The sequence below is a fragment of the Anas acuta genome, chromosome Z (genome assembly GCF_963932015.1).
Source record: "Anas acuta chromosome Z, bAnaAcu1.1, whole genome shotgun sequence".
Classification (NCBI taxonomy): domain Eukaryota; kingdom Metazoa; phylum Chordata; class Aves; order Anseriformes; family Anatidae; genus Anas; species Anas acuta.
The window spans coordinates 4,271,512-4,295,020 of record NC_089017.1 but is presented as its reverse complement, the minus strand read 5'-3'; the positions used below and the strand labels follow the sequence as shown (position 1 = coordinate 4,295,020).

The following is a 23,509-nucleotide window of genomic DNA, read 5'->3' as shown; positions in this document are numbered from 1 at the left end:
ACTGGGGTTGTTTAGTCTGGAGAAGAGGACGCTCAGAGCAGACCAGCTTCTGCTCACAGATAACTAGTGATAGGACTAGAGGGAATGGCCTCCATTTGCACCAGGGGAGGCTCAGCTTGGAAATGAGGAGACATTTCTTCTCAGAAGGAGTGGTCAGGCACTGGGACAGGTTGCCCAGGGAGGTGGTGGGGTCACCGTCCCTGGGGGTGTTCAAGGAAAGGTTGGACGTGCCTGGGGACAGGGTTCAGTGGGTGACAGTGGTGGTAGGGGGACGGTTGGAGCAGATGATCCTGGAGGTATTTTTCCAACCTTAATGATTCTGCGATTCTATGATTTTTTTAAGCATTAGGCTCTTTGGCTGGGCTGAGCACAGGGAGGTACCCCATTGGCATGGAGGAACCCCAGAAGCTGTCATGGCAAGGGATAGGTGCAACGCAGGAGGAAAAGGGAGAACAAGAGGATGCCAGAGACTGATGGAGAGCTGCGAGGGGGTGGCAGAGCAGAGCGTGTGGGAGCACTTGGTGCAGCTTCTGGCAGCGCTCCCAGGGAGAAATGGCAACCCCAGCTGCATGGTGACAGCAGAGGTGACAAGGCACTGAGGTAGTTTGACTCCCCAGGACGGGGAATTTCAGGTTCTGAGCCAGGACAAGAGACAACTCGTGCTTCTGCGGGGAACAGACACCGAGGGACACCCGGACCCGAGCAGGGGGTCCCGGGGCCGCCCCCCCCCCAACAACAACAACCACCGCGGGGGGGCGCCGCTCCCCCCCCCGACGGCGCGCGTTGCCTAGCAACGCCGGGCGGGCGGGGGCCGGTGGGGGGCGGTGCTACGAAACCGGGGGGGGGCCGTGAAGCGTCGCCGCGATTTGTCGCAAAGAGGTCGGGGGCAATGTCGTGAGGCGCGGCCCGGCCCGGCTCGGCTCGGCTCCCTCACGCCTATGCCCCCAGCCCTGGCGGCCGCCTGCTCCATGTGGGGCCCGGGCCGGGCTCTCGGCTTCTCTCGTTCCCTTTCCTTCTACTATGGCCCGGAAAACAGTTAGCAGGAAGCGGAAAGCGGCGGCGGCGGCCGCCGCGGGGCCTGGGGGGCTCCATGGGGAGCAGGTAGGCCCGGGGGGGGGGGGGAGGGGGGAGCGGTGTGAGGCGATGGGGAAACGGGGGGGGGAAGGGGGAGGCCCTGAGGGGGGAGGGGGGGCCCTGAGGGGGGTGTCCTGAGTCTGGGGGCCCCACCCCAGCTTTGGGTTCAGCCCCTTTCCTATGGGTTCTGCCCCCCCTCCCTTTGGGTTCTGCCCCCCCCCCCCTTAGGGTTCTGCCCCCCCCCCCCCCCCCCCGGTTCCCGTTGGGTGCCGCCGTTCGTCCCGTAACCGCCGCCCGCAGCCCCGCAGCCATGCACCGGGCCGACCCCAAAGCCGGCCGCAGGAGGCACACGGCCCCCACCCCGGTCGGTCCCCAGCTTTTCCCCCCCCCTCCTCCCCTCCTGTGTCCCCAGAACGGTGTGGGTGGTTGGGGGCAGCCCTCGCCTGTTTAAAATGTGTTTGTTTGTTTGTTTGTTTTTCCTCTTTTCTCCTGTTTCTGTAAGCAGGGGTGGAGCAGCGTGGAGCGATTGGGGTATCGCTGCGGTGTTGCTTCCATGGCAAATATTTGTTTAATTCTATAATCTTACTGAGGCCGGCAGTGCCGAGCTCGTCGGGTGTGGTATTCGGTAGGGCAGCCAGGCGGACTTCAGTGTGTTGGATTTACAAGGGCGTTGCTTTAAGTTCCTCTAACTTCCGCGTTTATTTTTTGCAGTATGGGTGGGATCACTCGGTTCACAAAAGGAAAAGGCTCCCCCCGGTGAAGCGGTCCCTGGTGTACTACCTGAAAGGTAGAGAGGTGCGGATGCAGAATGAGTCCAGCTACCACCGCTTGTTGCATGGATACGCAGCCCAGCAGCTTCCCAGCCTCCTCAAGGAGAGAGAGTTTCACCTTGGAACCCTTAATAAAGTGTTTGCCTCCCAGTGGCTGAACCACCGACAAGTGGTGTGCGGGACAAAATGCAACACAGTAAGTGCCACCTCTTTCACTCCTCTTTCACTTGCTTGTTATTTCTCCCTCTCCCCTTTCTCCATAATCCAAGCATGTGGGCTGCCAAGGAAAACGTTAGGAAGTAATTACAGACAGAGTCAAAATCATACATGATGATTTTTCAATGAATGTATTATTTAGCTGTGGACTATTCTCATCGGAAAATGTGGTTCTGCACAGGTGGCTGTGGACCAATCCATGAGGCTTGTGCCTGTGCTCAGCATCTCTAATCTGCACAGGGCAATTGACTTTTTCTGGGGATGAGGTGCAACAGGGGGGTTGAATCTTTCTTTTTACCTTGCAAATAGGGAGTTAGTGACTGTCCCTGTGATTTCTCAATGATAGTGTCTGAAAGAATTTACTAAAAATTCTTTTTTTTTTTTTCTTATTCATCCTCAGTCAGTTTGGTTTTATGTGGTGTTCTGTCCTAGTGTTCAGGTAACTCATCTAGTTCATATACTGTTACATCGTTTTACAGATACTGAAATCACAGGGTCTTAAACTAATGTTTTGGATCTGAAAAGTTATAGGGGAATATTAAAATAGTGTCTTATGTGATTAGTAAATGGAGGAGATTATACAAACAGGTAAATCTTTTCTCCTGGGGCTGGTGGTTTGGCCTCACTGGCCAGTGCTGCAAGTTCGCCTATTTAGTTCTGATTGAATTAGTGCAAAATTCGGAATTTGTTCTTCATAGGTTGGTTAGTCCTGCTGAAATGAGCTGAGTGTTGCAAGGAACTTATAGATCCAGCAGCTTATAGTCCTCAAAGTATGTGAGTCAATGGGATTGCTTCTTTGCTTTCATGACTTCTGCGCAGAAGCTGTGCTCTGCGGTCTGACTTGCAAGGGAAACAGATCTTTATTTATTTATTTATTTATTTATTTTAAGTGTTCTACAGTTATTCATAGTTGCACAGCAGGAGTCTTTCATGTAGCAACTTTAAGAAGCAAGGCCTAGCTGTATAAACAAAACAGCCTTATAATAGGAATCTAGCAAAGTAGAATCTGTCTGCCTTCTTTCTCCACACATGCTTATCACCTCAGCCGGTCAGCAGCCAGCACCCTTTGTGGAACAGCTTCCAGGAGGCAAACTCCTGCTGGAACACCAGCTCTCAAAATCCTGCTTGCCCAAGCGAGATCACTGCAGGCTTTGTAGTGCCGCAGCAGTTTTGCTGTGTCCTGTAACTTCCCTCGTTCCACAGCAGCAGTGAAGATAAATGGGCAAGTGTGTTGTTAACGCAACCTTGCAGAAATTGTTGGTGGCCAAACAATCAGGGAACTGAAGAGGGATTCAAGCACATTGTTGTTAGCTCTGCATACGCTGCAGGAGGTACTTGCTTCTGCAGCTAGGCTTACGTTACAGATGGACGTTGTGTTTTGCTAGGCGAAACGTACTGATGGCAAAAATCACCGTCATGGTGTAAAATATATAAAATAGGAATGCTGTAGTAGCTTTAGCTCGCTTGCTTTGCGCTCACATTTGAGTAGAGAGTTGAACAAAGAACGTTTTAACTGCAAGATTTTCTCTCTTATCTCCTGAGCAAGCAATTGTGGCATTTAAATTGGGAGTGAATCTAAAACAACTTGTCTAACTTTAATGGAGTTCACTGCACTGGTGTTGCATGTAATTAAAGTTAATGCAACAGAAAATTATAAACCAAAGCAATTGCTTTAATCCAAGCTTAAACATGGCACGGGGAGCTTTTAGCAGTTCATTTGTAGATTGCCTTTGGCTATGCTGTGCCAGAAGTATTCACTATTTTTAATAACAAAACAAAAACATGCTCTCATCATAAGAGAAGGAGCTTTGCTTTTAGTCGTCTCACAGTACTGGTCACTATAAGTGTTGAAGAGAATATGGAGCTCTCAGTCAGTAGTTCACTTTTAATGAGTGTTGAAACTTGTTGCATTATTTTCGGCAACATTTTATCCTAAAAAATATCCCTGGGTATGCTTCTGTATATAAAATAACTTTATTGTCTCTAGTAAATCATGCTGTTTGCAGTTGGACAGCTGTAATTAAAATATTTGAGTTTCTTATAGGTGCATGCTTTTTTTCTAGATTTGTAGTTATGGAACCTATCTGAGCATTCACGTGTCTGAAAATTCAAATGCAATCACCTGGGGTTTTCTGAGGCAGGAATAAGTTTGCAAGGATTTTCTTGATCTTGTATACAGTGGACTACTTAGAGGTATTGAAAAACTAATAAAGGAACAAGCACATCTGTGAGGTGCAGGTATTTAGGCTGTGGCACCAGGGCGCTGAAGAAAAGGAAGAGGAAGGTGCCTTAGAAGATACTTTATCTTAGAAGAAAATACTGTCCGTAATCAGTGCGTTGTGTTCAGGAATTGTAGAGAAACTTTGAGACTATGCAGGAAACAAGCTTATGGCAAAAGAAACCACTGAACACTGGATTAATGAACTACTCATTCTTTTTTATTGTATGCTATTTTTCAGGAAGTGGCGAGGGATAAAGCAGCTTCTGAAAAAAGTTCAAATCACCATCTTGCAGCTTATTCTGATACCTTAGTCCTGTGTATATGTTCAAGACATAATTCTGTTAATTGTGAAGTTAAGCGTGTAGAAGTACCGGAGCTGTAAATCATTCCCTAAATACAAAACACTTATTAGTTTCCAGTTGCTTGAGAATCTAATTGCCTGGAATCTAATATTACTTTTTTTTTGTTTGGTTTCTCAGGAAGGCCTGATAGATATGTTTGTCATTTGTCTTTTTAAGCACACAACTTTCTTAATGAACATTCTCTTCTGGTTTCTCAGGAGGCTTTTCCGAGTCACAAAGGGTAGCTTTCTGGTGGCCAGCTGGTACTTCTTCTCACCTTGGTGGATTTGCATGTTGCCTTGGATGCCCTGCTGTAAATGCCCAGCTCTGGTTTCTGCTTAGAGCTTTTTAATTAGTTCAGGAGATCCCTCGTCTGTTCAGTGCACCTCATACAATTATAAACAAGTCTGGCAGTCATGGGGTAGCAGTGGTGAGAATACAATGCATAGTTCCTCCTCCAGCTGTGAATATGGAATGTCTGTGGGGAAAATGATTTCCACTTGCTTTGCGAGGTAATGCTTGCTCTGGTTTTGCCAGCAATGTGAGGAGTCAGGAAGACTGCTTGTTTCCTGCTCCCAGGGAGGGGGGGGAAGTCATGTCACCACGGTTCATAACTGCTCAGAGTCCACTGAACGCCGTACTTTGGTCACCGTAAATAAACCTCTGACACTTGTAAGCGACACCTCCGTTCACCTTGCTTTCAGTGCCTTGTAAGTAGAGAGTCAGGTGTTGTTTCTTGTCTCTCGGGAGGATTTGGTTTTCTGTCAAGTGCATGTGATGCCCGTGCCTGCCTTAAGGGTCTGTTAGTTTCCTTGCCAGGTATGGTGTGGGCGGCCCAGCTGCCCTTCAGCAGACCGAGTCACTTCTCTGTCCTCTGCCATCTGCTGACACACGTTAGCTGTCTGCAAGCCTCCTAAAACTACATGCAGAGGACAGGACGCAAATAAAAACTGACAAATGTGACTTTTTGTCAGTGAGCATGTTCAGTGACATCAGATGTATATGCCCACGAGCTGGAAGGGCTTCATAGCAAGGTGGGGTGCTTGATTGCAGTGCCTTGTCTCTGGAAATGTGGATTCAGAGTCAACTCGCTGGCTTCTTTTACTTCTGCTAACTTCTCAGACATTCCTTCGTGTTCTAGGTTGTTCCTGCCTCTTTGGACCCTTTCAAGGAGGATGTGTAAGGCCATTCCTCTTGTGCTGCTTGTTCTCTGTACTGCACAACCTGTAAGTAGGTCTAGTGCTAAGATTAGTGCATGTTCTGAGCTCTGCTGGAAAGGAGTCCTACCAGTTTGAGATCTTAGTCTTTAAGGATTCAGCATTTCTTTGGGGCTTGGCACGTAGCAGTGAATCTGCATTGCCATGGAACTGGAGAGACTTATGCCAAGCGTTCTATGAACTGAGAAAATAGAGATGTTGGAAATCTGGATAGAAGAAGAGACGGAGAAATGGGAAGACAAAAGAAAAAAAATAAACTAAAAACAGTGCTACTCAGTGCAACCAGCAATGGTATTAGTGTAATGACCCTGTAAGCATTGTATTAGTTCTGTTGTTCTGATCGTTGTTCTCCAGATTGTATCTACTTTGTTATTTTCCAGCTTGGCTGAGGGTGAAGCTTTGGTGATCAGCTTCAGTCCGGAGCTGTGCTGGTGCAGGATGTGATGTTCCCACCTGCTCGTTCCCAGTGTTCACGTGGCTGTGGAGGCAGCTGGGCAGCTGCTGTGTGTGCAGGCAGGTTTTTGCGTAGGGGTAATTGTCCCTGAAGGCAGCGAGGTGATGTGGCTGACCTGGAAGCTACCTGAGCACTGCTCATTGCCACAAAGGCAGTGAGACTGGGTGGGTGAAGAAGCGGTGTGTGGATTCTCGAAGACTGGCTTAATCCAATTGTGAAACTCCATCCCAGCTTACTCTATTGGTGACTCTATTTTTAGCAAGGCAGTATGTTTATTTCAGGTAACTTCAAATGTTAAAACAAATTATAAGAATGCTTCTGGGACTTGAGAGCAGTGTGTGAAGTGCAGGGGTGCAGAACATAGCACGTATACTTGCCTGAAGAATAAGCAGTCTTTTGTGCAAGTTCCTTGTGCTTCATGAATCCAGGTCTGTCCTGTTTGTATAATAAAACATAGTGTAGCTCAGGGTGGCATGCTTTGGTTTTGTTCAAACTGGTCTGTACAATCAACTCAAAGATGGGGCAACATGTTCTCTGCTGTTCCACGTGCAGGGCTAGCAGCAGAGGACACAAAGTAGTCTTTATGTGCTGTTGTGAAATAGCATTTCTTTCAACAATTTTCTAAGCTTGTTGTCCACATGAAGATTAGGCTTTTCAAACTTTTTCTCACCAAAAATAATATGATCAGAATGTTTCCCAAAGTGGTCACGGCTAGATCAGATGTGATGTTACGGTGGCATATGTGAAAACATCACCTGCTGCTTTGCTCAGTCCAATTCTTTCAGTTACAGATGCGTGGGAAGGACAGTTAGATGTAATGAACGGGTCGCTTTGCCCCCTCAGCCCTCCCCCCAACTGTTGCCTCTTAAAGGTAGGTCAAAAAATGAAGTGGACTTGATGAAGAGCCTGACAAACTGCTCTGCTCTCAGTACTGCATGGATGAGAAGGTTGGGTTTTGCAGTGCAGTGTTGTCTTCCAATAATTTGATTCTGTGCCACAATCTTTACTTCTGGCAAACTGATTAATGAAGTTCCTTAGTTAATGAAGCGGGACGGCTTCCTGATGAACTTCACTGTAAGCAGCTTGACAAGGGAGCCAAGTTGTACGGGAGCCACAGGCCCAAAGAACTTCTCACCGTTCTGCAGAACAAAATAAAACCAGGCAAACACTTGGTAATTTCATGGGGGGTGAAAAGTACGGCCAGATCCTAAAAAGTCATGACTGTGACAAATGCAGTATGTGGCCGTATCGCTCTGCCATGGTCCTTGAGCAATAGCATTGTTGCAGGCTGTACATCTGAAATGCCTTATTTTAAAAATAAACAAACAAAAAAAAAGCAACAGGAGGGGAGATAAGATTTCTGTCACATCATTCTCCAGCATGTTTCCTCGTCAAAATAACATTGTCCTACAAAGAACAAGATAGCTGACCCTGCTTCATTCCTCACAAACTAAGTGTGGTCCTTGAATGTCTGGCAGCTGGCCAGAGCAACCCTCGCTTGAGGTCCTGACCGTCAAGTTACTGAGCATGCTAAAGCCTGACATGCACACACACTTCACTGGTGGAGGAACCAAATTATGTATAAAACGGATTCAAGGGACAAGCAATTCACTGTTTGGTTGCTGGGAGTTTGCACCTGTTTTTTGAGGCTGATTTAAGCTTTTATGTAATGAATAAATAACTGAAAAAGAAATTCTTATTCCCACTTGGTAGGAAGGGGGTTAAAAAAGTATAACACGGGTATTAGCTCTTTGTTAAGAATCTTAGGGGCTGCTTTGGAGTTGTTTGCAGTTGTGCTTATTTCAACAGCAGTGATGGTACCAGTTTGATTGAAAAAAGCAGGGTAACTTGTTTTCTTCAGATTTATGTAACTACATGCTGGAGTTTTGGCTGAACTCACTTAAAAAGTCAGGTATTTTGTACTTGATTTCCTGTCGTGTCCTAAACTCATAAAACAGCACTCAATTTTCAGCGTTCTTAGCTGGGTGCCTGTTTTGCTAGACACTTTTAAAGCCCAAAAGGGGCGAAATATTAACGTCTGTTTGGCTCTTGGCTTCTGTTTGCTGGATTTATAGGGAAAGATTTCCTGGCATTCAGCGTGAGTTCAGCTTGCAAGTGTTAGCTGCTTGTGAGCTTCCTGCCCTGCCCCAGGTGATGCAATACTCATAGCACATGCAGGCAGTACTTGCTGATTTTGTTCTTGTAAACTGCCTGCAACTAGTTCCTTACAAGTCCCTTACTAACCAAGGGGAGTAGTTCCGGCTTAGAGCTTAACAGCTGAAACAACAAAGCCAGTGTCTTAACTATGTCAAGTTTCATGCTGCAAGAGCAGTTGCAGCTCTGGTTAAGGTAATGCTGTAAAATTGGAGGAGAAAAGTGAGAAAACGACAGAGCAGTTCAAGGGCTGAGGATGGATTGGAGTGGGGAGGGAGCAGGTGAAAGCACTGCGAGAAGTATGTCCTGGTACTTCTAAGGATGTCTTCGTTTGGAAACTTGTAACAAGAAAATGGGGTTGAAGATCCAGAACTGAAGTGTGAGGGTCTGTGATACTTCAGCATTGTGTATTTCCAAGTTCTTTAACTTGGAGATACGCAACTTTAACTTTTACAGTCCAGTAAGTTTACAGTTCATTAAAGAAATTTCATATTTAGAGTAAGTCTTGTTCTTTAGTTATTAGCCTGGTGTCAAACACAGGTGTGCAGTGGTGGTGTTAGACTGGAGAATGTGAAGGGTTTTTAATTTCAGTGCTAATATCTACTGAGATTCCCTCTGAAGAGTGCATCTCTAACAGCTGAAATATGGCTTCCCTGAATCTGGGCCTCCTGAGATTTGGATGTGTTTTCCTAATTAATGCTTCTGATGCTAGCTTTAGGACCTTCAAGTGACACTTGTTATCCTAAAACTTAGGTACATAAAAGTTCCACCCCCCACACACACACACAGTAATTGAAGGGCTATGGGGAGGGAACTGTGAGTTTCTACTGGAAGGAAATACTAAAGAAGAAGAAAAGATAAAAGCTCACAGGGGAGGATGAGAGGAGAGGGAATTAGTGGTCATCGTGTTCCTGTAGGGCAGGTGTTAATTCTCAGGGATGAGGTTAGCGCTGCTGCATGCATTCTGATTTCACTGCTTGTCTTGGGAAGTGAGCCGTGTTGCGAGGCTGAGCAGAAGCGAGCAGTGCCTCCTTCCTACTCAGCTACGCTTCAGCTGCTGCCTGTCCCCCTGACACCTGCATACAAAATAAAGAACTGAACATAAAAATTCAGTCACTGTAGGAACTGTTCTGTTTGTGCAAGACTTCTGACTACAGAGGAAGATCAGTTGTGGGTTGAGGATGGTGCATAAGTCTAGGTACAAGGCATAAATAGTGATGAATAGGTCATGGCTTTCTCTGCAGAATGAGTTTAACATACCATACTTTACCAGATTTTGATTTGACATTAATATTCTGCTAGCTCAGTACATCAGAAGTAACAGGCTACTAAATCTTGTTTAAATTTTGCTTCTTATTAAAGAGCAGAGATCAAGTCTGTGAGTTCCCCCAAAAATCTTGGGCTGTGATTTTTTTTTTTTTTTTTTACATCACTTTCTTTAGTGCCAAGTCAGCTCAGATACTCCATTTCCTTGCTTCTCATTCGTGTTCCCTCACAAGATATTGTCCCTTAGTTACACCAACGTGGCTGTTAGTGCAGCTGCACTCTGAACACCTGTGGAAACAATCCTGTGCAGGAGCCTCCCAGATGAAGGTATGCTTTGGCAGACAGGGTAAACCATAGTTTGCTGAAACTAATTTAAACTTTACCATTATAGTAAACTATAGTTTAAGTAAATTGCGTTTACCATTATCATAAATTATAGTTGTATGCATTGGAACAGATTTAATTTGGTGTGCAGTGATGTCTGCAGACTTGCAAGGCTTTATAACTGATCTTTCTGCCAAGGAAACGGTGACGTCGAGCTACAACTTCTAGTCTTTTTGCAGACTGATGAATGTAGCTAGATATCTGTTTCTTTTTTTGATATTCACACTGGCAGTACTGTGTTTAGTCACCGTTCTGTGCATCGCTAGAAAATAAGCTCTAATTAAATAAACTTCTAAGGTGTCAATTTGTCAAAGCCAAAACTTCATGGTAAGTATCCTGATCTGCGCTGCAGGAGATTTGTGCCCAGTGCTCTTGGGCTTACTTGCATTTTGGAGGTGGGTCTGTCTTTCTCCCTGGTGTTAAGAGAAACTGGAAAACAATTCTGTTTTGTCACAGAAACGAACAGGGCAATAAACTTCAGATTTGAGGGCTTGGTTAAATGGGAAATGTGCCATGACAACTTTTTCTCCTTTCTCTTCCATTGCATTCAAAACCAAATGGGATCATTGAAATAAAACCCAGTGTAAATTAAGCCAGTTCACTAGTTTTAAGAAATAAATTATACATTTTTTCAGTTATCTTGCAGGATTTATAGCGAAAGTGGAAATCTTGTTTTTCTGATCTTTGTTCAGCAATGACTTGCATCTGCTGTTGTTTTTTTTTTCTTCCAGTTATTTGTGGTAGACGTCCAGACTGGTCAAATTACCAAGATTCCTATTCTGAAAGACCGTGAACCTGGAATGGTGAACCAGCAGGGCTGTGGTATTCACGCCATTGAGCTCAACCCCTCAAGGACCCTTCTGGCCACAGGTGGAGACAACCCCAACAGTCTTGCAATTTATCGTCTGCCTACACTTGATCCTGTCTGTGTGGGAGATGTAAGTGGGAATATTTGGGGAAAGCTTATTCTGCCAATTAAAAGAATTACTACTTTGAAGTGCCTGAGGTCAAAGCGAGGTTAGATTTGGGAGTTTTGTGGTGAAGAGTGAAGAATTTCTGAAGGGTTTAAAACATTCCTGGTGAAGTGGTCTTTCTTGACAAGATATGTTAAATACAAGTGAGGGCATAAACACATGAGACAGTTCTGAGTCAGATTTCTTCTTCCTTGCCCTCATTCAGATCCACTTAGATTACTTTTAAGCATTGAAAATACAACCACATCTTAAATGTTGGTCTAATTGTGATGATGAAGGCTGAAACTGAGACACACAGCTAGTTTTAGTGAAAAAGCTCTTGTGATAAGTTGAAAAGATGTTCCAAGTTATTCAAGTTTTCCCCTTCTCCAGTGCAGCTCTATGTATGCATTATCCCAGAGGCAGATCTTGTTTTTAAGGATCAGTTCTAACCCCGTGGCTTATGGCACTTTGATATAAGCAGCACCAGAGTCTATTTCTGAAATGTCCTCATACTTTTTTAAAATAGCCAGTCTTGAAAAGAAAAAGGTTGAAGTGAATACAGTGGTGTCCCAGAAGCCCTTCTCTCATTTCTCCTTCCTTTTGACTCAGGCCTTAGACGTTACTGACAACGGCAGAGGTTGGAGCTCTGCAGCTGGCTATCTGTTGCTGCTGAAAAGGCTTGACTCTGAAGCTCTTCATGACTTGCTATTCAATTGCATGCTGCTGTGACTGTGCAGCTTTTCAAGCAGAACTACAGGCTTAGGGATCCCCCCGGTTTCTTTACATGCCAAACAAAAGGTTCTTGAAGTAGTAGTCTTGAAAAATCATTCTGTAGCTTATCTATTGCAAACATAATGTTTTAGTTACCATTTATAGTAGGGATGTTTGAGGAAGCGTGTGGCTATTTTGCAAAAAACACTGCTTTCAAAATGGAAAATCTAAATTCGTAGATGTGAGATAAATTTGTCTTCAGTTTAAGGCCTGTTTTTCCATCACTTAATTGCTCTCTAACTATTAATTTTATATGCTAAGTTTAATGAAACTAAAAAAAAAAAAATGCTGTGGGTTACTTAAACTACTCCAGATTGATACTGGGATTTCACCTGTATAATGTTTCTAACATAGGTCTGTTCTTTTCATGCTTGTACTAAAACTCAAAGTGAAAAATACTTCGCTGCTTTGAGAGACTACTCTAGAATATAATGGCACAGCAAATCTGACTTTTTTTTTTCCTTTTAGGATGGACATAAGGACTGGATATTTTCAATTGCGTGGATCAGTGATACTATGGCTGTTTCTGGTAATCTTTTTTGTCATTATTTTACTATACTGATGTACAGCACTTGGTAAGTCTTAGGGAATCACCTTTATCAAGACATAAAGATAACACAGTAATTGTAACAGTGCCAATAACCAGTATTCTTGTTTCAAGTGCTTCTGTTTTTGATTTTCTGCAGGTGTGTGTGTGGGGGGGAATAAATGCTCCAAACCCAACACTTTATAATACTTCAGTCTATGATGTAACTGGCATTTTGTCATGATTGCACTTGAAGTGTAGTCTGGGCCTATATGGGGCCTGCTTTGAGAGCTATCTACTAGTTATCCTTATGTCCAGCAGTTTGGAGTCATTGCAATTAAATGTGTCAGTTGAATTCACTAAAGGTAGGAGCCTGGAGCCTCATTACCTTTGGTCGTTTCAATTAGTAGGAGAAAAGAAGTCCTTGAAAGAGGTTTCAGCCAACCCCCATGGTCTGAATTTCTTCTTTCTATTGTTTGGAGGGAGTTTAATTGGGCAGCTTAAGTCTTGGGTTTATCTGAACCCAGGTGTCTTGAGCAATATAACGTAATCACTAAACTGTTTTCTTAAATGTTTCTCACTGTTTCAGAAAATGCCTTTAAACCCTGTTAAAACAAATGTGCTTGTTTTTTTTTTTTTTTTGAGGCATGCCTGGTACTGTAAGTAGACCTTCCCATTGTAGAAATAACTGATAAGAGCCCCCTTGGGACTTTGAATAAAAATCATCATGGGGATGAGAAGCAAAATTTCCAAGAGCCTGTTACAGTGCATGACCTTCAGTTTAGAACTTCCAAGTTCTCATTTCTGAGCTTTAAATTATATTTAATCTTTATATAGCTCTTTAGTATCTGAGATTCTTCTCTTATTAAAAGAGGTCAGTAGGGTCTGGCTTGGGTACTGCTACACTGAAAACTATTTGGAACTAACTAGCTTGGTTATTGAAACCACTCTTGGTCCTTAAATTATATTTTTTTTCTAATATCAGAGGGATTTCACTGTTTTTCTAGTAGGCACTGACATGAGAGGGTCTCTAAACAGTGAGTTACAAGGGAAGGATTTTGTATGAGGGTAACTTCAATAATTTCATGTTATGAGTTAATAACTTTGGAATACAGCAGAGCAACAATGTTTACCTGGAATCCTGTAAAGACTCCTTTTAATGAAAACTCAGTTTCTGTTATCAAGCTGTTAGTAGTTACTGCTATATGTGTGCATACACACGTGTGCAGGTAAGATGGAAGCCAGTAAGAGAAAAGGTCAGTAACTGACTTTTTAGTAACTGGTTGGATAACTGGTGTATCTTCATAAAGTATTACTTAAGTAAAGGCAGCAGTACCAATGTCCTAGTGCATTAATTTAGTAGTTTACTGTCTTTCTGTGGTGACAGTGTATATAGTATTCCATACATGGGGGTCATACTGTAGATGACAGAGAACTGTCCCGTAACGATTCAAATATTTGATTTTTATAATTTGCTTAGCTATTTAAAAAAAAAAATAAAGCTAATCCTGGAATTTGATTTTGAAACTAATACTTACGTTGATGCTTGTGAGGCTCCAACCTAAAAACCTGCATTACAAAAATCATTGCAAAAATCATTTTTAAGTCGGAGGAGAACAGCAAAGATGATTACAGAAATCCAGGTGAGATAAGGACCCAGTGAGGCCCAGCATGGGATGCTGAACTGTAGCTCTTAATGTTTTCTGCATGCTCAAGAGTGGATGTGTGAGTAGACAGGTGGTTGCCATGTCCTCTGTTGCATGAAACTTGTAGCAGGATGTATACTCTAGTCTGCAGATGTGAGACACCAGGGAAAACTTGTTAAAAGCAATTAGCAGTTCTGAATGCTTGAGAACTTAACGGATCTAGTTGGAGGAAAGAAAAAAAAGACGACTAACCTCTGACATTTGTTTTAATAATACATCTGTTATTGCAATCTGTAACTGAAACTACAAAGCAGAAATATTTGAACTCCAGATACTGAGAAATTAGTAATTACCTCTGAGTTGGGAATCAAAATGCACAACTGTTGTTAACTTTCCTTGGGATAGGTTAAATGTCACAGGAATAAAGAGATGGGCTTTTTTTTTTTTTCCCATGACAGACAGTAGCACACACATACAGCTTGAGGTTAGAGCTTCAGCAGTACATTTTGTCATTGCTGTCAAAAATATTGAGAGAGTGCAGAGTGGGCCATGGGCTTGATTATTCTTGCCTTTGTTAGCTTCTACAAGAACAAGGCAAAGATTTGCCTCTAAAACAGGCAGCAGTGTATTTTGATAGTCAATAAGCATAAAACGAAACATCTTGACTGTGAGCAGCTGTGACTGCGGGAGAATGCAACAATTGCTGTACTGACTAGACAAAGATTTCCATGCCAAAAGTTCCAAACGAAAATGAATAATTCCCAGGATGAGCCTAAGGTAACCGATGATACTCTCCTTAGCTTCAGGGCCAACCAGTTAAATGCCATACATTGTCTTTTCCCCCTGTTAGTGCTATTAAAAGGGACAGCTTCCTCCTAAAGTCTGTCAAGATATTTAGAAATTCTACTGCTGAGCATTCAGCCTCCATAAGAAGATCGGATGCCATTAGAAACCATCAGCATGTAAATTGAGTAGCAGGATGTAATGGACATGGCTGCCTGCTGCTATGCAGTGCCATTAGGAAGCTTCTTTTGTATTTGTCTGCTGGGTGATGGTGGCAAATGACCCAATCTGTCTGCCAGGGGGCAAAGCCATCTTAGGATGCACTGGTATTCAACACTACTTCAACAAGATGTTTTGCTTATGTGTCTTTGCAGCTTATTCTTTATGATGTACCAAAGTCTGTAAGTTGGCTGATGTAGATATTTAGTCTTTTCGAGAACCTTCAAGACATGAAATACATCTTATGCTTTCTCTGTGAAAGAAGGGATGTGTTTTCTGTAGCACAGGGAAGAAAGAGGTATGTGTCAAGTCTGTAAGAGCTGACTTAGATGGAATTGAGTTGTCTAAACACCAGAAGGGATGGGCATGGGGCTTTGGCTAAGTCTGCATTGATCAGTGAACTAAAGTAGTTCAGCTTTCCTTGCCTACTCTTTTTGTTTCTTATTTTGGCTTAATATTGTGAGAAAAGTCTTTTCTTCAGACATGATCTTGTGTGAAGCTATTTTATTCACGATTGCAATGGTGGGCATCCTGCCAATTACAGAATCACAGAATTGTCTAGGTTGGAAGAGGCCTCCAAGATCACCCAGTCCAACCTCTGACCTAACGCTAACCAGTCTTCCACTAACCCATATCACTGAGCTCTACATCTGAATGCCTCCAGGGATGGTGACTCCACCACTTCCCTGGGCAGCCTGTTCCAGTGCGTAACAACGCTTTCAGTAAAGAAGTTCTTCCTAACATCTAACCTGAAACTCCCCTGGCGCAACTTTAGCCCATTCCCCCTCGATCTGTCACCAGGCACGTGGGAGAACAGGCCAACCCCCACCTCACTACAGCCTCCTTTAAGGTATCTGTAGAGAGCAATAAGGTTGCCCCTGAGCCTTCTTTTCTCCAGGCTGAACAAACCCAGCTCCTTCAGCCACTCCTCGTAGGACTTATAGTCAGCCGACTATCCACCATCACTCCCAGCTTGTAGCTCTGCTTGGGGTTGTTGTGCCCCAGGTGCAGGACCCGGCACTTGGCCTTGTTGAACTTCATGCAGTTGACCTCAGCCCATTGGTGCAGCCTATCCAGATCCTCCTGCAGAGCCTTCCTACCCTTGAGCAGATCGACACACGCACCTAACTTGGTGTCATCTGCAAACTTACTGAGGGTGCACTTGATCCCCTCATCCAGCTCATCGATAATGATATTAGAGGACTGGCCCCAGTTCTGAGCCCTGGGGAACGTCACTAGTGACTGGCCTCCAACTGGACTTGACTCCATTCACCACGACTCTTTGGGCCCAGCTATCCAGCCAGTTTCTAACCCAACGAAGCGTGCGCCAGTCCAAGCCAAGAGCAGTCAGTTTCTTGAGGAGAATGCTGTGGGAAATAGTATCAAAAGCCTTACTGAAGTCAAGGTAGACCACATCCACAGCCTTTCCCTCATCCACCAAGCACGTCACTTTGTCATAGAAGGAGATCAGGTTCGTCAAGCAGGACCTGCCTTTCATAAACCCATGCTGACTGGGCCTGATCGCCTGCTTGCCTTGCAAGTGCCATGTTAGGAGCTCATTGTAGTAAACAAATCATAACCTCTTATTCCCTATTACCTGACACCTGATCACCTCCCCTGTTTCCTCATTGACTGAGTACTACAGGTTCACAAGCTACTCAATGCTCCTCTGTACCATACGTGTACAATTTTTTCTTTAACCCTTTAATTTCTCCTTTTTCCTTTTTTTTTTTATTTTCCCTTTCTTATGTTTTGAGAATCTGTCATCGTTATTTTACTGTTCCCACATGGCTCATCCTGTTTTTCTCAAGCTTCCACCTTGTTTTGGAACAGTGAGGCCTTCTACTGTCCCCTTACTTAGCATTTCTCCTTGTTATGACTACCCAAATACCTTGGAATACAAAAAAGTAATCCTCTACTGCAAAAACACAGCTTAGTTTCTCGCAGTATCTCCAAATACAGTAGAAAAATGGGGGGTTTTGCTGGTTCAGCCTCAGTTCCTTTTGTTTTTTAAAAAAGAGATTTTGCAGTTTTCTGTGCAGATATATGCTGGGATACTGGCAAAAATCAAATGATCCAAAATCTGCATAAACCTAACAAAACTTTCTCAGAGGTTTTTGCAATGACTTAGCAGACACAGTTATCTCAGCCTTGGTAAGCCGGGCTAAATGTGTTGGCTTTTCTGTCACCTCTGAATTTATTCCATGTGTGAATCTCTAATGATGATGGGTTTTTTTTTTTGATGGTCACATTGAAAACAGATTCAATGCTTAGAAGCCATACAGGAAAAAAACACTTGACAATGAGGTCATGATATTACTAACTTAGTAGCTGAGAAAGATCCTGTTGTTAATCCTAATTAATGACGCCCAGCAGTGTGTTCAGTTAAACTAATGGCAATAGTATCCTTTCCTGTTTCCAGCCTCTACTGTTTGTTTCAGTTCCTTCCTTAAAAAAGGGCAATTACATCAATGTGAAATGCTGTTATGTATGGTCTATTCATCCAGGTTCTCGGGATGGTTCGATGGGTCTCTGGGAAGTCACAGAGGATGTGCTGTCTAAAAGCGATGCCAGGCACAACCTGTCTCAAGTTCCTGTCTATGCCCACATAACACACAGGGCTCTGAAGGATATCCCCAAGGAGAACACCAATCCTGACAACTGCAAAGTCCGAGCACTGGCTTTTAACAATAAAAACAAGGTGAGTAAGCTTTTAAAGACAGATGAGAAGTCCTAAAACTGTCCAGACATACCAGAAAAAAACTAATCTAAGTCAAAAATATTGGAGAGGCAGCCTAACATATTTTTCCCTGATTATTTTGTTTCCTTCTCATATGAAATGGTTGTCTTCATCTGCTGTGTCTACTTCTGCCCCCGAGTGAATTCAGAAAAGCTGGAGGCAGGGACGTCATGTATTTTTCTGAGAAAGAACAATTTCGTCATGTATTTTTCTGAGAAGGAACAATTTGACTGTGGGTTTGGTTTTCAGACCAGCACCCAGAGGGGGAGAGGGGGAATGTTTACACGAAGCAGAGAAAGTACGCCCCTTGCAGCTTGAATCCCACTCTCTGGTGTGGTTGTTGCTTTCCTTCACTCTTAATGAAGACCAGCTGACATTCAGGTAGTTCCTGTTTTGATAGCTGAGTTGTTACTGGATTGCGCAGCAAGCGAGGTAACTGACACACAGGGCAGGCACCACTGTGTTATTTTGTTGGCATTTGACAAACAAAACATTAACCTCCCCCCATGCTGATCTCTTGCTATTACTAGAGATGAAAGCTACTGGAGCAAGTAGGAGTAGCGATTCATTCTCCACTGCTTTTGTTTCTGTCCTCACAGAACAGAGAAGGTCTGAAGCCAAAGCAGGCATGCTCTCAGCAACACAGTGCTCCTGTTGGCTTTATTTTTCACCGTGTTAATCACTCCTCTGCAATGAAGACTTCACACAGCTTTTTCCTATAGAGTAGTGCCTGGAAATAAATGATGACTTTGGGGTCAGAATAAGTGTGGAAGCTGCTAGTTGCTAACTAGCTTGTACTGTCTAATAAGTGATTATTTGCTTGTCTAACAAGATCTATACTTTGAAAGTTATTTTTGGTTATTTGTTTTAATAATTCTTATTCTATCTGGCACCTTTGTGCTATCTTGTGTTCTCTCAAGATCAATGTGAAATGAAAGGCTATATAAGGTTTATAAGGGCATTTATAATATGGAAACTAACTTTTTTTTTTTTTAAATCTTAACAGGAGCTGGGAGCTGTGTCCCTAGATGGGTATTTTCATCTTTGGAAAGCAGAGCACACGCTATCAAAGGTGCTTTTCTCTTTTGGCATTAAACTTGGAAAATGGCCTAGCATTTATTGCTGTTCACTATTTCTTCATCTCCTTTAAATGCTTGAAGAAAACAACAGTTTGTAAAACATAAGCTTTGTATAAAATGTACTAAAAATAAAATTTGAGGAGAAAAACTCACTGCTCTTAAACTTACGCCGGCTCTCCATGAGTTGAGTGCCCTGTTGCATACAGCGTGCGTAGTTTTGTAGCAGGGTTCATCAAAGAAGCTATACTTGTTGAAGTGTAATTGCAAATTAAAATCAGGCATATCTCTGCTGGTGTATGAGGTAAGCTTTTTCAGGGAGCTGATGCCTCTGCACCTGTGGAGGTGGTAGCAGCAGCTTAAAAAAAATTAAAACAATTTGCCAAAACTGTCCTTTGTTCTTCAAATAATACTTCAGCCTTTACCATTCCAGTTTGGTTTGATAAGGCATCCTATCTCTTCCATGGCTTTTTTTTTTTTTCCTGTGGGTCAAGTTGTTGGTTTTCTCTTTAAGTTCTGTTTTTGTGATGAATCTATTTTAGATGCTTTTTTTCCCCACTGCAATTTACTTAGAAGCTTAACAGAAAAATTCTGTAGCATCATGCTCTTTTATTGTAATTTATTTTTTTTTGTCTTTTCTCTGTTTCCAGTTACTTTCCACGAAGTTGCCATACTGCAGGGAGAACGTGTGTTTGGCTTACGGTCAGGAGTGGTCAGTGTACGCTGTAGGATCGCAGGCGCACGTCTCCTTCCTGGATCCGAGGCAGCCATCTCACAACGTTAAATCTGTCTGTTCCAAAGAACGAGGCAGTGGTAAGAAACTTGTCAGAGTGCTTCAATCTGTTTGCTTTCAGAAGCAGCAATTTAAGATATGCTTTTTAAACAAATACGAGATTTTTCATGTGATGTGTTAAATCATTAACAGTATATGTAGATTTTGGTTTTAGGCCACTTGTCTTGGCTTAAGACAAGCTAAAAGCAACACTGAAACTAGATGATTTTTTAAGAGTAGCTAAATTGTGCACCATCCAAATCGTAATGAACTCTTTAAAGTCTACATCTTCAACTTTTTTAACGTATTTCTCTATTGTACTTCATCTCAGCAAAGTCAGGTATCTTACCACTACTCATACTGCCTAGTATTACAGTTTTCTCTGGGACTGGAAGAAAAATGCAGGTTTCTGCTCTTTGCTATCACATCTGGAGTATGTGTTGTGAGTGAATGCTTACTCTGATGTTGAAGATGAGTGAGATTTCTGACTTTCAGTGTGTATTTGTTTAAATACAAAAGCTCACTCAAAAAAAAAAAAGGTAACAATAACAGTCATAGAATGATTATAGACATGAGTACCGCTTTTTTCTTCTGCAGTCTCTTCAATTGAACCTTAAGCCAGGGCCAAGTGTAAGCATTGTCAGGGTGCACGATCCTATATGCTTCTTCACATGTCCTTTATTTTGAAGCATGAGAAGGAAGCACTGTGTTGAGATTTTCCATCTTAAAACATATTATTCCAAGGCTAAAAAGTTGCAGTCCTTGTTTAGCTCAGCTCTGAGCATCAGTCTCGTTGTTGGGCAAGTTATCAAAAGAGGGTGCATGTAAATAAAACTTCCCTAGCCCTTGTCTGTGTTTACTGGAGTTTGTGTGGTGCTGCCCAGATAAATGTCAGGGTCTGTTTCTTTGAGATATGGGAGAATTTTCTTTAGGGTGAGAAATAATGGTTTACCAGCCCTGAACAGCTTTCCAGCACCAGCCTTTGCCCTGAATCACAGCCAGCCAAGGCTCTGTGGAGGTCCTCTGGTGCTGTTACTCTTCAGTATCATAGGGAAGAGGTACTAAGACACAGGAGTGCATTGCCCAATGGTGGCTGGAAGTTTCTGCCCTGAGTATGTGATCCTGCTGGGTGTGATCTGTGCGTAGATAGCTTTTCTGAGATGCTGGCTTGAGCCTGGGAAAGGCCTTTGTTCAGCACCGTTTTCTGTTATGCATAGTGGGCAGATCTCTTCTTACGGCACTGGTTGGGGCACTGAAGTAATATTGCTTCCCAGGGCGCTGAGTGTTTCAGCTTTCTATTGATCCTCCTGGGACATGGGGCAGCACAGGCTGCAGAAAGGAAAAAAAAAAAAGTGCTGTCAGCTTGCAAAATGTACCCAATGTTCACATAAACGTCAGATTATTAGTGTTGTGTGCATATGAACAGGGTAGAGAGAGCACGATTTTCAGTCTTAGCAAGTTAGAATCTGCTTTTTACCGAATGTAACCCTAGCTGCTGTACATAAGAAGGCAATTATGCTTTTTAACATTCTTGTAAGTGTTGCTTTTCTTAGCAGCTGTACAGGAATACGTAGGGCCCTGTACTCTAGTTCCTGATCAGCAAAAACTGCTTTCTGCTTGGCTGGCATGTAGCGAATTCTTTTATGCCCTTGACTTCACACCCTGAGAACAGCAATGTTAACATAGTGGACAGAGCTTGTGCTGCACAGACTCTGTGCTTGCTCTTTGCTTAGGACATGCTACTGCATCTTCATTTCCTTCTGCAGTATGTAGGGTCTCCCTCTCTCTCAGGAGTAAAACTCAATTTGTTGACCCAAACACATGACCATAGTACAGCGCTGGGAATGTTAGTTTGCCTTGTTCAGTTCTAGGCACAGGTTGTGCTGCTAGTTTGTGGATAATCTGAGGTGGTAATTCAGGAGCCAATGTGAAGTGCTGTTCTTCAAAAGGTGTTCTAAATATCTTAGTAATGGATACATCACTGGTTCTTTCAGCTTTTTTTTTTTTTTATTAGAAAAGGATCCACAGTTCTGCATTTCATAGCACTTTTTTATTAATAGATAGCACTGAGAAGTATGCCACGTGCACTGATACGCCACCTGTTTCTGTAAGTGTTCTGCTGGGTTGTTTGTCAAGAGCACTTTTGTAGCACAAATTGGAGGATGTCTCCTCTTGTGCCCGTCTCCCCTTACTCAAGTGACTGCTCTTGCTGATTGAAGAGGGTTTAAAGCCTTCTGAATGTATCCTATGCATTTGGAGCTCTGAATTAAATTGGAGGTTCTTGTATGCATCTGGGAAGTCTAATGTGGCGAGTGTGAGACTTGCACTGTGGTTTCCCACCGATTAAGACAGCAACCATGGCTTCACCTCGTATCAGAAGCTCAGCGGTGTTGCCTGCTCTAAGCATGTATCACAGATGCCCGTGGCTGTGAGTGTAACACCAGGGTGTGGAGGTGGAAGGATGAGGATGTGTTTCTACTTGGGATTCTGTATAAAGGGCAAGGGAAAACTCGCTGGCTGCATCCACATCATCTGGATGCCTGCTGTCTTGTGTCCCGCTGAACATACTCAGCACAGTACAAATTTTATGGCTTCCAGTCCCACGTGGGATGGTGACAGCAGTTGGAATGTGGATGTAGCTGGCATAACTCCCCTTCCCTTCCTGTTTGAATGCTTGCATAGGCTGGATTTAGAAGGTACCTTAAATAGGGTTTAAGAGCAGACTTTGAGTTTATAACCCAGTATCACGTTGTGTGGGAAGAAAAAGTATAGAAGTGGTGGGATTTCTTCCATGTAGAGCAGTAGCTTAAGGTAGAGTGCTTACGCAGAACAAACCTTTGGCACACTAGAGAGCAGATGACAGGACATCTCACAAGCTGCAAATTCCTACATGCAGAATCTCCCTGAAACTGCTGAGGAATGTGGTGCTGCTTGGGTTGTAGGATGCCTGCTGTTTTCACTGCAAGGTGAAGTGCTAAAGATGCCAGCTGTAAAGAATAAGGTGTTTGTGTGAGACTGCTTGAGTAGTGATAACTTAAAGCTTCCTCAAGATCTTGAATTATTTAGTATCAAAGTGATTAATGATGATTATAGTTGCGTACAACTACTTTTGTTGCTCTAGATCTGCAAGATGCATGTGGTGGAAGCAGAGTAATTTTTCTCATTGTCTCTTTCTCACAGGTTGGCTGGTAGCTAGATAGGGGAGAGCTCATGGGAGACACCAGTATGCATCCTTTCCACTATGTGCTGCCATGCACTCACTCCTGCTGGTTCACTTAGAGACTCATTGCAGACAGAACAAGCTTGCTCTTGATCTTAAACATCTTAGATCTTTGCTTATCTGGCAGAGCTTGGGCCTGCTGAGAATGAAGCTTCTTGCTATGCTCCATCAGTGGAGCAGATGGCCTCAGAGGAGAAGAGGAATAGTGTGTGTATATACACACACATACATTCGATTTTACATATGTATATTATGTTACATACAAATTGAAGCTGCTGCTTCAGTAGTATAAATGGGATTTATCTACGCTGCTCCATAGAAATGGGAAAGCTGATGTGGAAAAACGTAGCAGGTAGCTTTTGTTGAAGAAAGCATTGGACATCAAGCAGCAGCACTGCAGAGCCAAAGCGTGCCTGGTCCTCCCTGGATTGATTTTATGTCCTTTCTCTGTTTGCCAGGTATTCGATCAGTGAGCTTCTACGAACACATCATCACCGTGGGAACAGGGCACGGCTCCTTACTGTTCTATGACATCAGAGCCCAGAGGTTCCTGGATGAGAAGCCCCCACGTGCCTGCTATGGACAGAAGCAGAAATTAGGAGGAAGTGAAATTTTGAAGTTGACTACGGGAAAAGGTTGGCTGGTGAGTAGTAGCTGGTTCAAGCCCTATAGCTACAAACTGGTTTTATAGTAATGGGAACTA

The 23,509-nt window shown here is 43.3% G+C and overlaps 1 protein-coding gene across 2 annotated transcripts in view; it reads left to right on the top strand.

The window, feature by feature from the left end:
* Nucleotides 1-840: 840 nt before the first annotated feature.
* Nucleotides 841-23,509, top strand: part of DCAF12 (DDB1 and CUL4 associated factor 12) — a 31,837-nt gene continuing 9,168 nt past the window's right edge. Inside the window, exons 1-8 of one of the 2 annotated variants that reach the window (XM_068666018.1) lie at nucleotides 841-1,101; nucleotides 1,786-2,040; nucleotides 10,829-11,035; nucleotides 12,293-12,353; nucleotides 17,506-17,699; nucleotides 18,745-18,810; nucleotides 19,465-19,627; nucleotides 23,265-23,449. In XM_068666018.1, the coding sequence (XP_068522119.1) occupies nucleotides 1,021-1,101; nucleotides 1,786-2,040; nucleotides 10,829-11,035; nucleotides 12,293-12,353; nucleotides 17,506-17,699; nucleotides 18,745-18,810; nucleotides 19,465-19,627; nucleotides 23,265-23,449 (1,212 nt within the window). In that variant the 5' untranslated portion in view covers nucleotides 841-1,020. Of the gene's footprint in view, nucleotides 1,102-1,785; nucleotides 2,041-7,078; nucleotides 7,165-10,828; nucleotides 11,036-12,292; nucleotides 12,354-17,505; nucleotides 17,700-18,744; nucleotides 18,811-19,464; nucleotides 19,628-23,264; nucleotides 23,450-23,509 lie in introns of those variants that run through there. The other variant, XM_068666019.1, reaches the window with a different exon arrangement.